Below are 21,982 nucleotides of genomic sequence, written 5' to 3'. Positions count from 1 at the left end.
GGGACAACTTTCTCCTCTGTTCCTGCATTTAGTGTTTAGGTAAAATATAGTCCTCTCCTCCTGTTGCTTATAGCTCTGCCGTCTGGATCAGGAGATAATTGCTGTGTTGGAGCTCCAAGGCAAATGAAGGGTTGGAAGCATTTGATTCCTTCTAAGATAGAATTGCTTCCGAAGAGGGCTCTGTTTGGAGTGGAAGCAAAGGGAACACACCCACACCCGTTGTGAGATGAAATGTTCATACGTGACTTAGGCTCCTCTTCTGGGCTGCCCTAAAACTCCCTCAGGTCTTCATATCAGAGTTTCACATCTCTCAGTCAGGTTTTACCCAAGACATTGTTTGAGTCCCAAGGGAATGTGGTCCCCCCCCCCGCCCGCCCCGTTTGGGCTCTTTAATTAGGCACTGACCCCATAATTAATTAATACGAAAGCTAAAAGTACAGGTTTGGCCTTATTCAGCTATAATCAGAATATTTGGCTCAATTAATTATGAATTTCAGTCATAAGAAATTTCAGTATTGGAATAAATGTGCTGGATTTTCTCAAGTTTATAATCTGCGTGGGAAGATGAACAATTACCACATCCAAATACTGTATATTATGAACATCGTCTGACTCCAGAGGAAAGTTTTCCTTGCAGTCTTCATGGTAACCAGCAGAAGGAGCTCCAGGGCATGAAATGACGGCGTAAAACCTTTGATTCTCCAAAGAATCAATTCCTTTGATTCTCCAAAGAAGCTGGGGGCTCTCTGGATTTTTCTGGGCTGGCCATTAGAGAGCTAAATGAGACCTGAATTCCTTGTCATGATATTTAAGTTTCTTGATGCACTCGGAGATGTTTGTTAGGAAACCAGAAAGGTTATTCTTCCCTCCACCCAAATGAACGTCAGAATGGATTAAATCCTTTGCTCCTTCCATGGAGGTGCTGCAGGGCTGAACAAGGATGCCAGGACTCGGCAATGCTGGCTGATTTCTTGACCTCCTTTTCCCATCAAGAAGTTCTGGGGCTTTCTCTCTCCAGTGAGTGAGTCCTTCCATGCTTTGGAAGTGGGAGCCCAGATGTTCCCTCTTGGTGCCACACACCAGCCTCCAGAACCACTGCCTTCCTAGTATAAGTGCTCCACCCCATTTTTTAGGATTGTACTCAAGGATCCAAAGATCCCAGAGAGTTGAGAGTGTTCAGTGGCATTTTTCATTATGCCCTGGGACAGCGATGCCCTCCACATCTGGCAGCACTCCTCCATTTTGAAAGCCATTGGTTGCACAGCATGGTAGGTGGCTAGAAGGAAGATACGAACATCTCCTTCAAAGCAAAGCAGGTCTTGCTTGAAGACACCAGCTTCTCTAAAGTTTCTCAATATGATTTCTCAATATGTTTGCCTTGTTAAAAAAAAGTCCCCTGTGGCTTGATAAAACCTATATTAAGCCAGCATTTTGTACAAACACCTGGCCCTTAGCCTGTGGAGTAGGTATAAGATTTTTTTTGCCAGTGGAAGCAACCAAAATAGCATCTCTCTTGTGGGCTCTCTGCATTGCAGTCCCCCACTCCATTAGTATATTTTTCTGATGTTTCAATGTATGTGCCACATTTTGAGCAAATCAATTTGGCCCCCAGATTGGCTTGCAAAAATTGAACTGGACCATGCTCAGCCCTGGTGAAGCATTAAAAATGTGCTTTACAGAATGAAGGGAAAATCTCTGTCACAAAGAGTGCCAGTCTGGAAACAGAAAAGCAGCAACGCGTTGCCCCTGGGCTTTCTTCCTCACCGAGGGCGATGAGAAGAAGCCCTCGGTCTGGTTGGGTGGTGGGCACATTCCACATTTGATCCATGGGTGATCAGAGATCTCTGTGGCTTAATCCCCTGGCATTCTGTCTCACGAGCTGCCTGCCAGTTGGGCACTTCTGACCATGTCTAATGGTCTCATCTAAGGTCCCTGGACACATGGCTCAAGGCACCCACATAATGGCACTGCAGAAGCCGGTGCCTTCTGTCTCCTGCTGCCAAGCCGGAATGACCTGGAGGGACGTCCCCAGTGACCAAAGGGAGGGGCGTATCACAACTGCTGAACACAGCCCCTGGGAACTGGGAGGACCAGCATCTGAACCCTTGTCCATGCAGAGGCATCTTTGCAGGCACCATTTCAGGGGATGAATTGAAGGTGACATTGTGAGGGCATGGCCCGAAACAGGTCAGTGAGAAATCTTCATGCTGCAGGAAAGCGAGGAAGAACCAAAGATGTAGTCTGAGGCCATGCCATCGTACATTAGTTTGCCCCATAAGAATATTTCTTCCCCTTTCCCGTTCCACCCTCTGCCCCCAGATTTGAAGGGCTCGTCTTGCCATCATTCCTGTAAGAGGGATCACTTAAGACAACTGTTAAAGTACCAGCAGGAGGCTGCACTGAGAGCCCGCTGCCGTCTTTCTGGCTTTCTCTTGGACTTGCAACTCATTCCACAGAATCCCAACTGGGTAAAGAAGAGCAGATCTCCATGACTGCATCTGGAGAAGAACAGCAGGTGCTTCTTTGCCTGTATTTGCCAGTTTCAATCACGCTCCTCCACTCCAAAATAAGACTCGCATCCCAGCCACGAGTCAGTTTTCCTGCTCTCCAGCACGATCTGGGAAGGGTCTCCTTCCCGCCTCACTGGGACTGTTTCTGCCCTAGCGTCTTCCCATTTTGTATTTATTTCGCTTTATGTTCATTTGGGAGGTGCCCAGAGCAGATGTGGGGAGGCAGAGAAGAAAGAGAGTCCTGAAGTCAGACCCTCCCATTCCTCTTGCAGCCCCCACTTGGTAGATGTCCCCCCCCCCAGCTGGTGGGGATTGGCAGCAAAGCCAGAAAGCCAGTCTCCTTGCCTTTAATGAGGGGCAGACGCTCAAGCGCGGCCATCCGACAGTGGCTGAGAAGAGATGCAGGCGAGGAATCAGCAGCGGGGAGAGCAAAATCCACATCGTCGGCATTACTTGGTCCCAATTGAAGGATAGGCGGAGAGCACTGCAGCTCACGCCCGGTGATTCTCTGCGCCCATTTGACTCCCAGGAAACTTGCAGCCCTCACGAAAGGGGAAGGCGCCTCTTCCACGGCCACCGAACTCACACACCGTCAGGTTGAGGCTGGCGGCTCCATTCGCTTCGCAGCCTCTGCAGGAACTGGTGGAGAAGAGGCAGGGTGGAAATAGATAGATAGATAGATAGATAGATAGATAGATAGATAGATAGATAGATAGATGACAGATAGATAGATAGATAGATAGATAGATAGATAGATAGATGACAGATAGATAGATAGATAGATAGATAGATAGATAGATAGAAATAAATGAATGAATGAATGAATGAATGAATGAATGAATGAATGAATGAATGAATGAATGAATGAATGCAGGGCCTGAGTTCAAATCTGGAAATCAAATAAAATAGGAAGGAAGGGCTAGTGTTTAAATCATTTAGTGAGCATTGATGATGGTGAGATTTATTGTTCTTTTATGCTTTATTGACTATTTTTTGAAGCATTGCCTGAGTTACTGCTCCCTGCAACTGTCTGTGCCTTCCAGGGAGAGTCTCTTTCTTCTGCCCCCTCCCTGAGGAATTAACCCCTGCGAAAGGAGGGGCCTCATTCAGGGCCGACGTGGTGGCGCATTGAAGAGGCATGGACTTGGCACCTTCTGGTGTGCAGCCTGCCCTTTTACCCTGGCAGCTGGATTATGGACCACCATCCCCAGATGGGTCCATGCAACACACTGCACCTGCTGGCTGCATTCACACTGTGCCCCACACCCTGCATCCTTTCCTGCTTTCATGCTATGGCCCATGCCCTAAATGCCCCAGAGGAACTGGGTTGGGCAGCAGGCCCCAGTCAGAAAACAAGCTGAGCGTGTGATGCCAATGCAACACCAGGCCTTGGAGTGACCCAGCTCAGCATGTGTGAACCCAGCCACCCTGCCAGACTCCTTTCCGCCTCAGCCTCAGTTGGGGTATTCATCGGCCAGAGCAAATCTTCTGGTTCTTGAACTGTTAGAAAAGGGGTTGGGGAGGGCATCATAGGAGGTGCGGGAGAGACGCCAGATGGGTTCGGCTTCAGCGCCATTCGGCGTGGCCTGCACGGCCACGGGGCAGGGATCAGGGAAGTTAACATCCACCAGGTTGGGCAAAGTTGTATTTAACACTGAATATGATGTCCTATGTCAGGTTCGGAGCACAGTTTTAAAGAATGGTAGCAAATATTCTTTCAGTTGATGAAACATATTAAACACAAGAGGTAACAGATTTTTTTTTGTTAAGAAAAATCCATTATCTATGATTTACTCTCTTCCCCACCTCTCCCACAAATTGGTGTGACCTTTTCTAAATGATCCAAAAGCCTTACAGATATTTTGGTTCAAAGGGTTTGGCAGCCCTTTGCTATGTGACAGGTGGTGGGGCTGGCAAAGCTTCTGTCAGGCCCAGCCCAAGAACGAAGAGAAACAGTCCGGCCAGTTCAGCTCTTTTATTGCTTACGTCTTATAGACAGGATCTTGCCAGACTAAATCTATTACTCTAACCTAGTGGATCTACCCTGGGAGATTCTAGGGAGTGGCTATCCTAAATCTCTTCCTCTTCCCACTATCCAGGTCCAGACTGTGTTGTCTCTTGTCTCGCCCCACTTCCTGGAACGTGCTCCCTCCTTCCTGAGCACCTGCTGCGTTACTGTAGTCCAACACATCGCCTCCCGCTTTGTAGACACGCTCCATCACATCTTCCCAGCTCAGTGCATTGATAGGTTTCTTGGCAGGCGGTGGCTGAAGAAGGACCTTCTTCTCTTTCTTCCATGGTTTAATTTTCCCAGTCTGTCAGCTCCGACGACTCACTTTCACACTCAGTGGCAGGATTCATTCATGCTTAGCCCCAGGCCCAGGTCAACAAAGCACAATTCCCGTGTTCACACAACATCAGATCAACCAGATTCTGACTGAACGTGCTTGTCTGGAACTCAGATGATGGTTGGGTTTCTTACCACCCGCTGACATGCCTCGATGGCCTCTCAGGCCAGCCTGAAGTCTTGTGCCAACTTTTCCATGGCTGATGCTGTCTTTCATGTCCTCCTTCTGCAGGGTCCACCTGGACGTCCAGGGCTTCCTGGTGCTGATGGCTTGCCAGGCCCGCCCGGGACAATGCTGATGCTGCCGGTGAGTATGGCTGAGCCAGCAAAGCTTTTCTGGAATTGCTTATTCGGTTGAGTACAGACCAGTTGAGTGCAGAAGAAGGAGTGGGAAGAAGATCACCTACGGAGGAGGGTCGGTGTACTCCAGAGACATCCTCTGCCTCTTCTGGCTGTGTGGAGAAGGGGTTCTCCCAGGTGTGCCTTGGCTTGGATGGGGGGTCTTGGCAGCGCCTCGTATTCCAAGGGGGAAAAGCCACCCTTTCCCCTTGAGTCCAAAGCCCTGCACAGCCCCATTGCGTAGGCCAAAACAGCTACTCAGAATTGCACTTGATTAGTGATTGGTGGGGGGAGGGATAGGATTTAGAAGACAAGGAGCAGAGGTCAACCAAATGCTGCTGCAGCCAGAGTCCAGTCAGCATCCCTCTGTGGTGTGGCCAGTGATGCTCCTAAGAGCAGCGAGCCACTCACCCTGTGAGACCTCTCCCCTTCGCCCAGAGAAACCCGCTGGTCCTCCTTCTTCTCCTGCCCCCTCTTTGTTTCCTCCACACTCTCCATCTCTTCCTCCATCCTCTTGAACATTCAGCTGAAATTATTTTTAAAAAATGGCATTCAGCCCATGCAGTAGAAGCGCCAGGCCCGTCTGTTACTAGCCCTCTTCATCCAGACCTTCGTGTTCAGACTTGGCTACTCTCGCTCTACAACTGTTTCTCATCCACCTCACTTTCCCACATGTGCACCCGTGAACTTCTCAGCTCTATTTCCACATTTATTTGAAAATAATTGTTGAAATCATCACCAAAATATGTGTTTCGAAACATTTCTCCTAAAAGCATAGTTTTATACGTTAACCTAACATGCACATTTTTCAGATGCTTGGACATTTTCTTGGGCCTCACAAAATTTAGAGACGTGTGGAACCACAGGATCACTAAATCCAGCTGGCACCTCAACCCAGGAAATAGGGATCAGAATGATTAACGTCAAAATGAGGGGAAGCGAGATCCTTGCACATCCTGGTGCCACTTCTGAAGCTTCAGTGCCATGCTGCGGGCAGCCAAATGCCTGTGCACCCCTCCTTGCCTCAGATTTAACCGACTGGGGAAATGCTGCAGCCTGCAGAACCATAAACCAGCAAATAATGGAGGGAGAAAATGCAGGAGATGAAACGTTCTGGACAGGGAGAGAATGATTAACATAACTAGTGCTCTTGTCAAGGCTTGGCTCCCTGTTGGGCGATGAGGTGGAGAAAGACAGCAAACCTTCTTGGATGCACAGGGTTGCTCTTTCACGTCAGACATATCTGTTGTTTGGGGGAACATGCTTGCGAGGAGTCAGCTGAGCTCTAGGCCATTCAAAATGAGTGATTTGGACTCATTTCAGGCCCATGTTAGCCCTTAAAACCATGGTGGTAGCCCTGGCCATTGCCCTGTTTAAAGAGTGTTGGGAGGGGCACAGCCTAATTTCTCTGCATCTTTTAACCCCTTGGGCCACCATCTCCTACTGGCCCAGTTCTGTGGTCCAGCACTCAAGGCCCCATGTTTCTTTCCTTCTCTGCTGGCAGGTCCTGTTGGGGGATGCATGCTTTTCTTCCCCCCCCCCCGACGGTTGAGCCGAGAGTGCCTTCAAGGCTCCACTGGGCTGTGGGAGGAGCGTGAAGAGCTGCTGTGGAGGCTCTCCAAGGACTTGGGAGTCAGCCGTCAGCAGGCGGCTTTCAGCTGTCCTCCTCTCCACCTCCTCCATGGGTGTCGGGCACAGGTGGGCTGGACCAGGGCTGATGAACAGAGTCCTAGCATCTGGGGTAGGAGCCTCCCACCATTTTTGTTCTGCGTGGGACTTTGGGCCTTGGAGAAGAGCAGGGAGAGGAAGCCATCTGCGCCCTCTGGTACAACAAGGTTGCTGAGTGATTGTAACTTGCAAAACTCCTTTGCTTTGTTGTTTTGTGCGTGGCTGTGTTTTGCTGGGTGTCACGTTGTGGAACCAAGCCTTGACCCGTGGCTCTCTGCTCTTGCTCCCTGCAGTTCCGGTTCAGCGGGGGAGGAGACAGCAGCTCCAAAGGGCCCCTGGTCTCTGCCCAGGAGTCCCAAGCGCAAGCCATCCTGCAGCAGGCAAGAGTGAGTACCCAGCGCCCAGCCCCGGGGCCAGCATGGCCACCGCAGCTGCAGGCGGAGCAGCTGAAGGCGTCCAGCAGCCCCGGGTACCTTATGGCTCCTCCGAGCAAGTCTGACATGGCTCTTGGTGGCCCTTTTGCAGCAGCTAGTCCAGTTTCACTCCAGGCGGGGAAAAGCCTCACCTAGGTAGAAGTGAAAGGCTTGCTGAACTCCCCGTGGGTAATTAAAGGTGTTTGGTTTCAAATTGGTAGGTTGAATTTCATGAGGAGACATCTGGGTGGAAAAAGAAAAGTTGTGGTACCTTCAGCCATCCCTGAAGTGCCCTTGTTCTCATTGCACCAACTTGTTCGGGGTAGCAGAATGGAAGGTTATGGAGGTAACCTGGCTCCATCTTAGGAGCAATAGGCAAGATGAAACAAGCTGGGATTGTCTGAAGGCAGAAACCATCAACCGATGGGATGAGTGGGATGAAAGATCGGAGCTGAAAAGTGGCTTCCTTATTGGCCGGGTGTGAGAAGGAACAGGGCCCCCAGACCCTGCCCGACAGACAAATGCTGGGACAGCAAGGGAGGACTAGCTTAGGCTTGGCGGGAGGACTGCAGGCGTCCACTTCGGGATCAAAAGCAAGGCTTTGCTGCTGTGTGATGAGACCCAGGGCTTAGTGGAATACACCTCCAGATACAATGCAGATGTGAGACAACCACACCCAGCAATTCCTTCATTCTGCCATTGATTGACCGTAACGTTTGAACCCTTCCTTCCTTCCTTCCTTCCTTCCTTCCTTCCTTCCTTCCTTCCTTCCTTCCTTCCTTCCTTCCTTCCTTCCTTCCTTCCTTCCTTCCTTCCTTCCTTCCTTCCTTCCTTCCTCCCTCCCTCCCTCCCTCCCTCCCTCCCTCCCTCCCTCCCTCCCTCCCTCCCTCCCTCTTTCTTTCTTTCTTTCTTTCTTTCTTTCTTTCTTTCTTTCTTTCTTTCTTTCTTTCTTTCTTTCTTTCTTTCTTTCTTTCTTTCTTCTTTCAACAAATTTATATATGGCTGCCCAACTCACACACAGTGACTCCAGGCAGCTTACAGAATAAAATCCCCAATACAAACCTCATTAACTCCCCCCACCCCCACGGCAGCCAGAAACACAGTCAAAACAACCACCTGATTGGCTCCTTTTCAGCTTGGGGGCCCAGGCCCACTGGCAAAACCACGCCTTCAGGGCCTTCTGGAACAACATCAACGTGAGGGCCAATCTCATCTCAGAGGGGATAACATTCCATAGGGAGCGGCCACCATGGAAAAGGCCCACCTTCTTCGTGGTCCCATCAGATGTACTTCCCTCAACAACGGGACCCGCAACATACCCAGCCTCCCCGCTCTGGTGGGCCGGGTAGAGTATCTGGGGAAAGGTGGCTCTGCAGATAATTGCCCAAGTTCCCCTAAAATCCTTGGAATCACCACAGTCCCAGCTGAGGGTGACATGTTCCCCTTTCCAGAGGCCCAGCAGCAAGAACACCACTGTGGCCGCTCTGAGACAAGACCGTTTCTGCTTGCACGAGCTTTAGTGTCCCGCTGCCCACTTCATCACATGTGACGCTCCGCTGCTGCTGGGGAGAGTCATCCCCAGTGGTCTGAAGGGAGCAGGGAGCACAGGGAAGGTGGGGGCGGGGGGATGCAGCAAAGGACACCTCAGTCCTGCTGGAATGCGGGTCGGTGGTGGACCCTGCATTTTGCCTCCTTGCCCTGGGTGGCACTGGAAGCTGGTTTGCACTCACAGGGGGTGTTGGCTGGCTAAGGGATGCCAGAGCAAGACCCAAGCCTGTCTCTGCATTCATACAGCAGGCTTAACCTGGTTACCGGTTTCCTAACCAGGTTGGGTTCCCGCAACACACTAGGCAATAAAAAACTAACCAAAGTTAAAATTAGCTGACTCTCACACAGTATGCAAATGCAGGCGCCGTATCTTTGACTTGATTTAGCTTGTTTTACAAGAACAAGCAAGAAACTGGTGTATGTGTCGAGGGAGGTCTCCTGGGAGCTGCTTCTGAAGATTGGGGGGCTTTTTCCAGGTGCCATTATAGGGCAGGGGTCAAAATGAGATCTCCTCGCATTCATCCTGATGCCTGGTGATGTCACAGGATGGAGGAATTCCACAGAAATTCCTTTTTCTGGGAATTCTTTCCAACTTCTACAGCCAGCGGACTTCCCGTAGTCTCCCACCCAACTACTAACCAGGCCAGACCCTGCTTAGTTTCTCAAGACCTGCCAAGGCCAGCGTGGGTGAGATCGGACTTCCTGGGGAGCCTCTGGGCGCTCTGCCTTTCCATTCTTTCCGTTCAAGTAAAGGGAGCGAGCAGCTGTTTTGCCAGGAAGCCAATCTCCGGGCACCTTTCTGCACCCCATTTTCAGGAAATAGGGATGCAGAGTGGCTGCAGCCCCAGAATTATTCTGAAGGTGTGTCCAGCGCTCAGAAAAAGGGCAAGGGAAGCTGGGACGACGGGAGGCATCCTAGGAGGCGGAAGAGTGAGAAGGGGCTCTCTCCCCAATTTACCTTCTCCTAAGTGGGTGTTTTATGATGGCCATAGACAAGGGTGACTGGATCTGCACTCCAAAACCCTGAACAATCACTAGATGGCAGGAGAGAGATGGCCTTTTCTCTCTCTTGCTGCCATCTAGTGGGCGTGTGGATATTTGTGGCATTTCCAGGTCGGTCTGTTGTTCGTTAGACCCCACAAGGCAGCCTTTCATACGCAGGAAACTCCCTGTCTGGGACAGTGTCCACGGAGCGCTTTCTGAATTCTAGGGGTCCCCGTTAGCCCCCAAAGTGTGCGTGCCCTGCTCTGATGCATTGGGCAGCCATTGGGCCGAAGGGTGAGCCTTCCCTCCCAGCACAGATGTGCTCCTGCCAGAGACGCATCTCTCCTTGTCGGACGGTCCTCACGTGCAGATCGAACGTGCCCAGGTTCGGCCGATCTGCCAAGTCCCACGTGCACCTTCGCGCCGGATTGCGTGGCTGCCTGAGATTTTAAATCAGGGTTAGGGTTAGGGATTTTAAATCAGGCTTTAAGCCCTGCAGACATTGGCTTACTGCCTTTTCCAGAAGCGATGCCTTTCCTTGGATGTTGCTCTCAAAGCAGAAGTGTTTTTTTTCCTGCTGCCCCTTTTAATCGGGGAGCCGTGAAACACTCAGCCACCGTTTACTGCATAATCTAGTGTTTCTGTGACTTCCTTGCTGTTCTAGTTGCGGGCAGGGGTGGATTTTAATTACTGGAGAACACAGATAATTACAGGTCTTTTAAGCTATTGAATTCTAGCAACGGAACAAATTTGTCCCTGCAAGGTTATAAAGTGTGGACAGCCCCATTACCTACCGAGAGATTTATTGACTCTCACGTAGCTACATGACTTTTTAATTAGTGGTTTTTTAAAAAATAAAAATAAAACATGACAGTGACATTTTAAGCTCTTTGTGTAGTGTAGTGATATAAAGTCATTGTTAATTATTCCAGATTCGCCTACTTCCCGCCTCCTACTTCAGTATCTGGGATACATATAATCCTATTATTTTGGTACACTGAGATTATGGCTGTAATTGCCTTAGGGTGAAAGGTAAAGCGTAAGCCCATTTGGGGCGCTAATCCTGTTTGTGCTGCTCCGAAGGAAGTCTTGTGAGCGACCTATAGTCAGTCCCTGCTTTCTTTGGAGGAAATTCCCACAAACGTGGGAGTTCTGCCTCCTTCGGCGTGCCGCTCAACCCGTTCTCAGGGGCTGGGTTCGCATAATGCCCTGAATCTGATGACAGAACCGATTTGACCCCTTTTCTGGGTGAAATGATTCCGCCTAGCAGACTGGATTTGCAGCATGCCCTCGTCCCCCACAATCTAACCAATCCTCCGTAACTGCTGCCTGTGGTGGAAATGGTTTTAAGTGGCCTGATTAAGCGCCCCGTGTCAAGGCCGCTTGTCTGTTTAGATACCCACTGATCTGACTCGGTTCTACAGAGCCTTGCCCGTCCAGACAACGGCCCGTGGCTCCCAGAGGCGGCAACGCTGTGTGCATCGGACTGTATTGGGCAAAGTCCAGCTCTAGCGCAGGGCTGCCTGCTCTCCTCCGTGTCTGCGCCTTTTCCATTCCTCTCGTGTGCCGTGCTTGGATCCACAGTGAGCAAAGATCCAAACAGCGCACACCTGCAGCAGAAATCCAGTTAAAGGCGGGGCATATACAGACGGGATGGTGTCTTAGCAGGCTTGGCCCTGGTTCCATTTGCTCCCCAGTGCGGCAGAACCCCCTTCTCCTTCCTCTGAGCTTAATGCGGCAGTCCGGGCTTCCCCGCCTGCTTCTCCCAGCATCCTGGCAAAGAGGGGTCCGGTGCTTCCTCTCGTGCATGTATTTCCTTTTTATTCCAAGTTCTGGAGAGCCCCGCTTGTCCCTTATGCCTGCCCCCCAGCTATAAGCAAGAAGGGGGGCTTCTTCCAGGCCAGATGCTTAAGATCATCGGTGGGATTGTTTGAAGTCACCAAGTGGGGCTTTCAAAGGCTCTGGAGCCACCTCTGCTTGGAGAGCTCTGCCCCTGGATGGCTCTTCAGAAATTGATGGGGGTCCATGACACCATTTCTCTCTTTTCCTGCAGCTGGCTTTGAGGGGACCGGCGGGCCCAATGGGACTGACTGGGAGACCAGGCCCCATGGTGAGTAAATCCCCTTTCCCACCGCGCTGGACACCATTTTCCGTAACTTCGTGATCGGCATAGGCAGAACAGCTGACTTGGCCATACTTCAGTGAGGTGGCTTTGGACTCTGGCTGTGCACAGCCTCTGGAGAAATATTTATAGCCATTGAAAGATTTTGAAATGTGCTTCCTATCTTATGAGGGACGGTGCACAACCGGAGGCCTGGAGACGTTGGGTCACTGAAATGTGCCAAAAATTGCCACCATCAAGTTGTAATTCTCAATTTTGTGTGTGTGTGTGTGTGTGTGTGGGATATTATGGAATACATGCCTGGAGGGTAGTCACATTTCATTAAATGTAAGTAAAACAAAAAATGAAGTGTCATCAAGTTCTCACCTGTGACTTCTTGGAGTGAGGCTTCACTGGTGTCAAGGATGCACCCTTTCAAACAGCTCTGCAAGCCCTCTTGCACAATGTGGTCGCATTCTCCAAAAATGATGGGCTCCTTGCCTCGAAGAAACCATGGTTTAGCTGTTCACACTAAACCACTTTGTCCCAGTTTGTTTAATGGTTTTTTGTGAGGGAGGGGAGATGTAGGCGCCCACTCACAGCGGCAGCCCTGGATTCGGTGAACTCAGCCATTGTTTTGAAGGATGTTGGACAACAAGTTTTGTCACTGCAGAACGGTGCCAACTTCTCACTGGTTTGTGGTGTTTGGGAGGAAAACATGTTTTTTCTTACCCAGAGTTCTTTGCAAAGCCCAAAGGGGCTTCGTGCCATGGTCATGTGGAATATGCAACCCTGTCCTTGCGAAATATATTGAAACAGGTCTAAGCTATAGCTGATTTGTTTATTTGCTTTCTGCAGTTCATTTCAGTTTTCAGCAGAAAATTTTGCATTCTGCTACATTACGGATGATTTTGAGTTCTTTAAGAACTGAATCTGATTTGCCTTGGATAAAACAGCCTAGTTCCCCGACTATTATACTGCAGTTTTCGTTGCTTACAAACTTAACGAAGGAGTCAGGAAAAAGAGTAGTTTTGGGGAGGCAGTTGGAAAATGGAATAAACTCCTGTTCCGAAAAAATAAAACCAGGAGGGCAGATTTCATCGAATGTCAGGGTTGGAGGGCCCAACCCCTTCCTGAGGCAGGAAGCCAGAGTTATAGCATCCCTGACAGGCGGCCACCCAGTCTCTGTTTAAACAGCCCCGGCTCAGTGTGTCCCCCATCTCCAGGGAGAGCTGTTCCACTGTGAACAGCCCTGATTGCTAAACCAAGCTTTGTAGTTTCTTCTCCTGTCTCTTGGAACAACAGCAGCAACAATTGTCATGTGGAAGGCATGATCCTTTCATCTGAGTCTCCTGTTGACTCTTATTATTCTTCAACAGCCATTATTTTAGCAGCTTGAATCCTATCGAGTTAATGTCCTTAACGCCTACTGAGAATAGAACTTAAAAGGCTGGCTAGATAGGGTAGAATTCAGCAGCACATCTTTAAGATGGCTTTTTAAATCTGAAAGGAGGTGGGCGAGATGAACCTCGGGATCCCTTCCAATGACATTTCTATGATCCTTAAGTCCATGTCCGTATCCCTTGGAAGCAGGGCCTCCCACTCCTCTGGCCTTGTTGCTTGTAGGGCCATCCGAATGCAAGGAGTGCCTTCTTTTCTGTTAGCTGGAGACTGACAAGGTTGAATAGGCTTTTTGGTGCTCAAGGCCAAATCTTTTATTGTGTGCCTGCAGAGAGCATTCTTGATCTGTCATCTCAGTGGTCCTTTGCATCGGTTGCTGCTGGACCCCTCCCCGCAAAAGGGCCTTTGGAGCCACAAGGACATTTTTTCCTGACGTGCCTTTTTACCAATGTTTCTTTTCACACAGGGACCCCCAGGCGGTGGAGGAATCAAAGGTGAACCGGGAGATATGGGGCCTCAGGTAGGAGTGATTAGCAAGACGAATGTGCTCTTTCCCCCAGTCGGTTTCGGGGGGCTGGGGGTTGCTCTGCTTCGCCTCCTGATTCTACTGAATTTTGCTTTGACTGAGAGGCTTTCTAAAATTAATGCCTGAATTGAAGCAAAAACAGGGCTTCACCAAAGGTTCCAAGGGAACTGTGCTTCAGGCATATTTCCCAAAGAGAGCGAAAAGCAACGTCTAAGTTTGGCGTTGATATTTTTGTGCAGGGTTTTGCGGTTGAGCACTGGGCTGTCCCTGTGCACTGGTAAAATGGTGCACTAAATTGGCTGCCCGCCTTTCCTGCTCTGAAGGAGTCCCGGGGGGGGGGGAGTTGGGGACTTCTCTTGGGACTTAATGGAAGCCAGAGAGGCTGGAAATGGGGCAAGGCAAGATGGGACATTTGCACCCTTAGGCCATCTTGTTGCTACGTCAGTCCAAAAACACTTCACTGCACTCAAGGGAATGTCGCTGAGATTCTCCTCTTCTTTAAGAGACATTTTGAAAACAATTTTTCTTTTGTCAGATTGGAGAATTTTTTGGCACAGCCCTGATGGTTGCGTATTAACTTTCTTGAGACTCTTGAATTTTGCAGTCTCCCAGAGTAATTGTTCTGGGGAGTTGCAACAGGATCACATCAAGCCCTCTCAACCGTTCTTGTGCTGTCGATGCACTTAGTAACAACGCGTCAAAACTTAGGCCTCCCCCCCAGCACTCCCTTGGAAAAGAAAAAAGCCAGGTTCTGATTTTCAATTGATTCAATTTGTTCCAGGGTCCACGAGGGGTACAAGGCCCTCCGGGTCCATCAGGGAAACCAGGACGCCGGGTAAGTAAACTCTGGAAATCTTGGCTAGGCCTGGACAGTCCTGGCATCTCAAAACCAGGGTGACCCTACAATAATGTTCTGTGCAGATCCTCATAAAGAGCCCTGGCAGGGTCACCCATGCGAGTCACTGGCAGAGTGAGAAGCAGCACAGAGGCCTGTTTGGCAGGAGCCCCAAAGGAACCACTTCCTTTAGTGTGTGCATTCAAATTTGCTTCAAAGCTCCTTCACAATCCTGCAGCTGCTTTCCTCACAATTCTGCCTGAATGGCAGCATCTTAGGGATGAACTTAAATATCAACCACCTCGGATATGCGGATGATACCGCCTTGTTGGCTGGGAGCAGGGAAGATTCAGGAATCTCTTACTGAAGATGAAAGAAGGAAGTGCAAAAGCAGGTTGATATTAGGCAAATCCCAGGGATTATGTCAACAGGAGTTGCCAACCCCCAGTGTACGTGAGTGGAGAAGAAGCTGAAGCAGCAATCAAGGTTATCTTCCCAGGCACAAAAATGGACAGGGACGGTGACTGTCGCCGTGAAAGAAAGAAGCATCTGCTACTGGGGAGAAAGGCTGTGGCAAATCGAGATGAAACACTGAAGTGCAGGGATATCACACTGCCACCAAAGTGCCCGTTGTCAAGGCCATGGTTTTCCCAGCTGTAGCACTTGGCTGTGAAAGCCGGACCATCAGAAAGGCTGAACAAAAGAAATTCTGATGCCAGACTGCTCACTGGAAGTGCTAATACCCAAGCTAATGTTTGGGATACACCATGTGAAGAGAAGAGCCATTCGAGAAGGCTTGATGCTTGGAAAAACTGAAGGCAACTGAAAAAGAGGCTGACAGAAGACAAAGTGGGTAGGTCCTATCACTGACGATATAAGCAGGCGCTTATGAGAACTTCAATTATGAACAGACAATCCCCGAGAATTGATGTCCATTGGATCATGAGGTAGTCACTTGTGAGCAACTGTTGTGACAAGTAGTCACTTGAAAGCAACTGAACAACGAGAAATACTACTTTCAGGGGGAATCTCACAACAGCTTCAGGAATGGTGAAACCTTGCTGGGTACATCCAGTCCTCTTGCCCTGGACTCAGTTTTGGTCTCTCTTGACAAGGAATTCTGTGTTTGCTTTGAATGTTTTTCAGACTGGGGGAGGTCCAACCTCTGTGGCTGTATCACTTCGTCCTCTCTGGTTTATTCTTGTACAGCAGCACATGAGAAAAACAGAGAGAGTGGAAGGGGAGGTCACATGTTTCAAGGAAGCGTGCAAGAACAATAGTAGCAGTTTGGAGTCAGGTTTATTCAAGTTAACAGCCAGCCTTTGCCTGTTTAATTGAAATATTAAGAAGCCATTTAGCACATCTTTGATCTCAACTGAACCCCTCTGCATCTCATCATGATCTCTTGAGAGAAGTGCTCCATATGCTTTTTAATGTCTGCCTCTCAAAATATCTTATTTTAAGATAATAGACTCACCTTGCCTTTCCTCCTTGCATCTGCAAAGGAAGGCAGGCAAGTTTTCAGCTATTCTTCAAAGTGTCAGTGTTGGGTCAATCCTGCAAGACCATTCCCTAATTCAAGAACTTGCTTTTGTATGAGTTGCCATAAAGAACAAGGAGTCTTGTGACATCTTAATGATGAGTAGATGAAATACTGCATGCGTTTTTGCAGATCACAAGCGTTTAATCAGATGTAATATCATGTATACTCAGAGCTGTTAGGAGGAAGAAAGGGCGAATGGTGAAGAGGAAGGTGGGAAGTGAGGATAGAGACATTTCTGCCTGTCTTTCAGCACTGCCACTCCTCTCCATCCTCAATGGAGGATAGATGTTATGTCCATCCTCTCAGCCTATGAGCTGATGGATTGTGGCTAATGGAAGCACACAGTAACCAGATTATTTGTCTTAAAGTGCTGAGAGATCCTGTGTTGTTTTCATGGCAAGAGTTTAACATGGCTATCACTCTGAATCTCAACATAGCAGTCAAGCTGAAACAGATCCTCACCCAACAGATCAATTAAGTTGCAGAAAATGTTGGCAAAGCTAGGGTAGGCTGGGTAAAGCACTCTTTACCCATCTAAAATGATGTCTCCTAGAGAATGGCAAAGATTTAATGGGATTAAGTGGGGACTAATTTTGGTTGAACATTAAAAAGAACATCTAAACAATAAGATCAGAATAATAAAGCCAGTTATTAGGGAGGGGCATATTTCTAGCTAGAAGCATTCATGGAATACATCCATAACCGTATCTTTAAGATAAGGGGAGCTGATTTGCACAAATTCACCTTGTGTGCCAATTGTGCCCATTCCTGGACTGGGAGGCCTTACTCATGGTCACTCATGCCTTAGTCACTTCCCATTTGGATTACTGCAATGCACTCTAGATGGGGCTGTCCTTGAAGACCATCCAGAAGCTACAACTGGCCCAGAATGCAGTGGCACATGCAGATTTGGGTGCCCCACAGATCATCTGAGTTACATCACTGCTGTGTGAGCTGCACTAGTTCCACTAGCTCTGGGAGGAAGGAGACAGACAGGTCTGCAAGAATTCACATCCTCTGATATCTGCAATGCTCATGGAAAGCCCCCAAATGGAAAAATGCAAAAGAGATTTTGCAGCCCTGGAGGTAACTTTCCAGAAACATATTCTCCTTGGTCTTCTGAATGCCAAGTGGTGAGGTTTAGAAGCCACTAAGTGACCAGGGAACTGGATAAGCTACAGTAGGAATAACTCTGAGGAATAGACAGAAGAGCTGCTACCAAGACAATGGTCAGATAAAAGAAATCTGAGTCCAGGACAGAAATGTAATCCGAGGAAGCGTCTCAGACAAGACCCTCCCTAGTTCTCACAAAGATAAAGGGAGGGATGGGGGAAGCCCATTCAGACTTGCAAGATTCTGTTACTGTAACCTTACAAGAAAAGTAGTATTAGCGTGCATGACTTTGGTTTCCTAGTCTGGTCTACCGACTACTGAGTCATTGCAGAATTTCTTCAACTGGTAGCAGGTTCTGGCCCTAGCAGGGATTGCATGCGACAATGGCTTAAGGTGAGTCAGCTCTTGCAAGCACAAGAACAAAGCCAAGGTCCATCCAGCCCACTCTTCTGATTCCAAGCACGGGCAGCCAGATGAATTGTGAAAAATGTAGAGGAGAAGCAGGAAGGGGGCAGGTAGTGGAGGGGGTGGTCTGCCCTATGACCTAGCCTCAGCTCAAGAACAAACTTTGTTCCACCCTGATCTGGTCTGGCAATTTAATTTCCTTTTTCTCCTCTCCTTTTAGGGACGGGCTGGCAGCGATGGTGCTCGAGGGATGCCAGGCCAAACAGGACCAAAGGTAATCAGGCCAGACAGTTCCATTTCTTGTTCACGCCATCCTTTCACCATTCCAAATGTTCTTTCCAGGAAACCTGCAGCATCCAGGGAGGAATTACATGCTGAGTGGTAGAAAATTAGCCACCTCTTAATTTAAAGAACTACCTACATTTCCTCCTTCTTTCTATGGCACTCACTCAGCTTTCATCAAAAGAGACAAGCAGCAATGCTGAATTTGAATGCAGGGACGTTTGCCTGGAAGTCATATATTAGAAGGTTTAAGTGGTTGATTATGTAGGTACTTAACGTGGAAATAGATGTGGGGAGGGAATTGTTAAAGAGGAGGAGGACTGCAAATCACTTGTTTCTTCTCTGAGTCTCCCTGGTCTCCAAAGCATGAGCTTCCAGGAGAAAGAAGGGGAGAGGTGATAGGAGAATAATTTATAGCTACAGAGGCGAGAACTAATTCCAACATATGAGGATGTGCAAGGATACTCCTGGACTCAAGAGAATCACCATCCATCAGCTTTCTCCTCGTAGATCCTGCAAGGACAGTTTAAACTGCGTTCAGAAAGGTCCAGGCAATTCATTCTTTCAGCCCCCCCCCTTCCTATGGGGAGCACCGAGGGACTTCTGTGGCACGTGGAGAGAGTGGTGGGGGTTGGAGAAGGTTACTAAACCCCAGCAATGCTCTGTCAGAGCAGAGGGGAGCAGCGTTCTGAAAAAAGCACTGGGATTTGGAGAAACATATGTTGAAATTCTGCTTGGTGAATTTACACAAATAAGAATGACATTAAGGAAGATAAAGTTTAAAAATAGGCAAATGCATCTGTTAGTGGAAGTTACATACAGAAGCTCTTGTATTTTAGAAAAGGTTGTGAACAAAAGGCAGTGAGGATTTTTACAAGTTTTTAAAATAAACAGCTGCGTAACAAACAACATGGCCAGTAAGGTAGATGCAAACCATCTGAAGCACCTGCCCTCTTCCTCCTTCACATCCATAGATATTCTGATTTCTGCTTCCCTGTCAAGGTGGGTGGGTGGGAGCAGAAGTGGAAGGCTGCCTAGTACTTTGGCACCTGTCCCGTGACGGGAAGCAAGTCCCACCCTAACAGGAAGAGTCAGGGGAGGTGGGCTTCTCCAGCAACTCCCAGGCACCTAAAATTAGACACTGCCCTACCCTGCCTGCAACTTGAGGCCTCGGGGCCTCCTGTGACCCCCAAGCCCTTCCAAAAATTTCTGCTGAATTGCCATTTTTAATGTGATTATTTGGGAAGTCATCCTATTTATTTAGATTTTAGTGAGATTAAACAAAACCAAATTGAGTTTTTGCCCAATTCTTTGTTCTGGCTTACCTCCTTGCCCTTAGCAAGACTCTCAAATGCCAAATTGGCCTGAAAAAGGTTGCACTGATATTTTTATCCTGTTACAAGCCAGAGTACAAATGCCTGAAACAGTGAACTTGGCATAAAATGGGGTCTGGAGGGAGAAAGGAGACCTATTACTGCAGGTGAATGGAGGGGTGTTTTCAAGTCCTTCCAAGGGCCCTGCCTTCAGGCCTTCTTTAGCCAGCACTGCCCCATACCACTCCTTCCTTCCTTCCTTCCTTCCTTCCTTCCTTCCTTCCTTCCTTCCTTCCTTCCTTCCTTCCTTCCTTCCTTCCTTCCTTCCTTCCTTCCTTCCTTCCTTCCTTCCTTCCCTCCCCCCCTACCTCCCTACCTCCCTACCTCATTTCTTTGTGCTCCCTCCGTGTTGTGTGCGCTCCGTGCTTGTCTCAGGCAGTTCAAATAATCTTGCCCTCTGAGGCAACACAGGTGGGAGCATTTGGTGCAAACAGTCCAAGCATTTGCACTGTTAGCTTAGCTAGAGGAAGGCATGGGAAGAGGTTTGCCCTCTGTCAGGGCAGAGCAGGGAGCAGAGCCACTACCAGGCCAGGGTTGGAGTTCCCAAGGAGGCTTTCACAACTGAAGACTGACCATGCATGTTAGGTCCTGAAATATAGGAAGTTGTCAGCATCTGCCTGAATAGATATGACACCAGTTGGCCCTGATTCCCAGGCTTAGGCTGCTTGAGGCAGTTACCTTCTACTAAGTAGACCAAAAAGCAGACGAGGCACTTTTATACACAATCACACATTCCTCTGTCTGTCCACCTTCTCAAATCCTGCTTGGAGTTGGGGTTGTTCCCACAGGCTGATGGTTGGGGCTCCAGTTCGGGGTTGGATCTTTGGGGCAGTCAGGGCAGTGAGGACTGATCCTGCCTCTCCACTGGTGCTTGGGCCTGCCCTTCCTTGGGCCTGCTGAGAGCTTGGTCATGATCTGCCTCCTCTTCTGAGGTTGGGTCAGGGGCCGAGGGCAGGATGCTTGCTCAAGGGACCATTTGGGACTGGAAGTCACTCTCCCTCTGACCTTCCTTGCAGGGTGACCGAGGTTTTGATGGCCTGGCTGGGTTGCCTGGGGAAAAGGGGCACAGGGTAAGTCACTGCATGCATTTTTGCGTTGTTCTGCTTTCCACAGGTTGCTAAGGAGAAGATGGTCTCTGGTTGGCTTTTATTGCTGCAAGCCACTTTATTTTGAACAGCCTACTTCTCAGAGCTGACTGAAGAGGACGAGGATGTTCTCGTCTTTACTAGCGTCTTTCCCTGGAAGGGTCTGCGGGCCATGTGTGGCAGGGTCTGTCATTTGTGACTTGGCCAACAACTTTTCTCTGCTTCAGTTATGGAGTGGGAGAGTCATCCATGACAGTTTTCAAGTAATAAAATAACAAGGAAAGGGAGGGAGGGAGCATTTAAGGCCAGGGTTGTTTTATTATCAAATGCCACATTTTTTTTTCAATGTTCAGAAATTGCCACAGAATCTTTGTGTGCTATAAAAGATTTGGGGGTTTAAAACTTTAGAGGCAGACCTCGTGGGGGAAATGAATGTCCAGGATCCATCCTGAAATCGCCTGGTGCAGCTGTGCATTCCAGTGGAAGATTTTAATAATGTTCTCGTCCAGGAACACTGAGAAAGCTGCTGAGGTTTTCCCCAAACGCTGCTTGAAAACTTTAACAATGACACATCCAGGCCAACCTGAGAAAACTGTAACTCATTTGCAGATAATAGTCTTACAAACCATTCCCGGTGTTTTTTAACCATCCTGGGCCACCAGGACAGCTGGGTTCCAGGCACAAAACCTCTCAGGAGGGCGCTGGATCTTGGGCCCCCGACCATAGTTCTCTCTGAAGACCTCCAGTAGCTAATAGCTTGGGCCGCTCTGTATTGCTCCACAGTAAAACTGGTCACCTGGGACCCCATATAAATTTTTCTTCTTTTCTTTCCTGCTGGTACCTCAAAAGTCTTCACATTTGCATTTGGCAGCCTTGGGTTCCCCTGCCCTGCCTTCCTTTTGGATCCCTGCTTTCCTCACTCCTAACAGTATTACTACTTTTATTTTACTTCATTTTGGATTCTCTGTGTCCAAGCTGCCTGTGCAGGAGTAAGCAGCTTGGTGTCTTGCAAGAGTTTTGACTTCCATGTCAACCTGCCCCAGCCAAAGCGGCCAGTGACAAGGGAAGGCCAGAGTTGTAGTCCAGAGCTGCTCGAGGAGCCCAAGTGGCCTGACCCGGGGCCTGACCTCTCGGGTGGAGGGTTTTTTCTTGCCCTTTACACACATACCCAGTGCAACCTTGAGAAGGGTATACAGTACACAATGACTTCCAAATATCTAAATATCTAAAGAAACAGGAGAGATATCGAACTCATCTGTGAAGAGCTTTGCTGTCTTCTCCAACAGCAGTTATGGAAGAATATGCCTGGCAGTTCTCTCAGCCTTTGACTCTAGGATTTCTTTTGCTGGGGGGGTCATCAAAAACGTGGCTGATGCTGCTGTTTTTTCTCTTTAGGGTGATCCTGGTCCCTCAGGTCCTCCAGGAGCCCCAGGTGAAGATGGGGAAAGGGTGAGTTATGTCAAACATTCTTTTGAACATAAAGAAATTTGGGGCTGTTCATGTGGGTCT

The 21,982-nt window shown here is 48.9% G+C and overlaps 1 protein-coding gene across 2 annotated transcripts in view; it reads left to right on the top strand.

The window, feature by feature from the left end:
* COL5A1 (collagen type V alpha 1 chain) overlaps positions 1-21,982 on the top strand; it is a 198,733-nt gene that overhangs the window by 97,206 nt on the left and 79,545 nt on the right. For both annotated transcript variants that reach the window (XM_088147231.1, XM_088147230.1), the window contains exons 12-19: positions 5,090-5,164; positions 7,158-7,250; positions 11,863-11,919; positions 13,778-13,831; positions 14,619-14,672; positions 17,954-18,007; positions 20,405-20,458; positions 21,869-21,922. In XM_088147231.1, coding sequence (XP_088003357.1) covers positions 5,090-5,164; positions 7,158-7,250; positions 11,863-11,919; positions 13,778-13,831; positions 14,619-14,672; positions 17,954-18,007; positions 20,405-20,458; positions 21,869-21,922 — 495 coding nt within the window. The remainder of the gene's footprint in view (positions 1-5,089; positions 5,165-7,157; positions 7,251-11,862; positions 11,920-13,777; positions 13,832-14,618; positions 14,673-17,953; positions 18,008-20,404; positions 20,459-21,868; positions 21,923-21,982) is intronic.

The sequence above is a fragment of the Python bivittatus genome, unplaced genomic scaffold (assembly GCF_059951505.1).
Source record: "Python bivittatus isolate LINGU-HERP-01145 unplaced genomic scaffold, Pbiv_v1 ctg000160_np1212, whole genome shotgun sequence".
Taxonomy (NCBI): domain Eukaryota; kingdom Metazoa; phylum Chordata; class Lepidosauria; order Squamata; family Pythonidae; genus Python; species Python bivittatus.
This window is presented reverse-complemented; position numbering and strand designations above follow the sequence as displayed.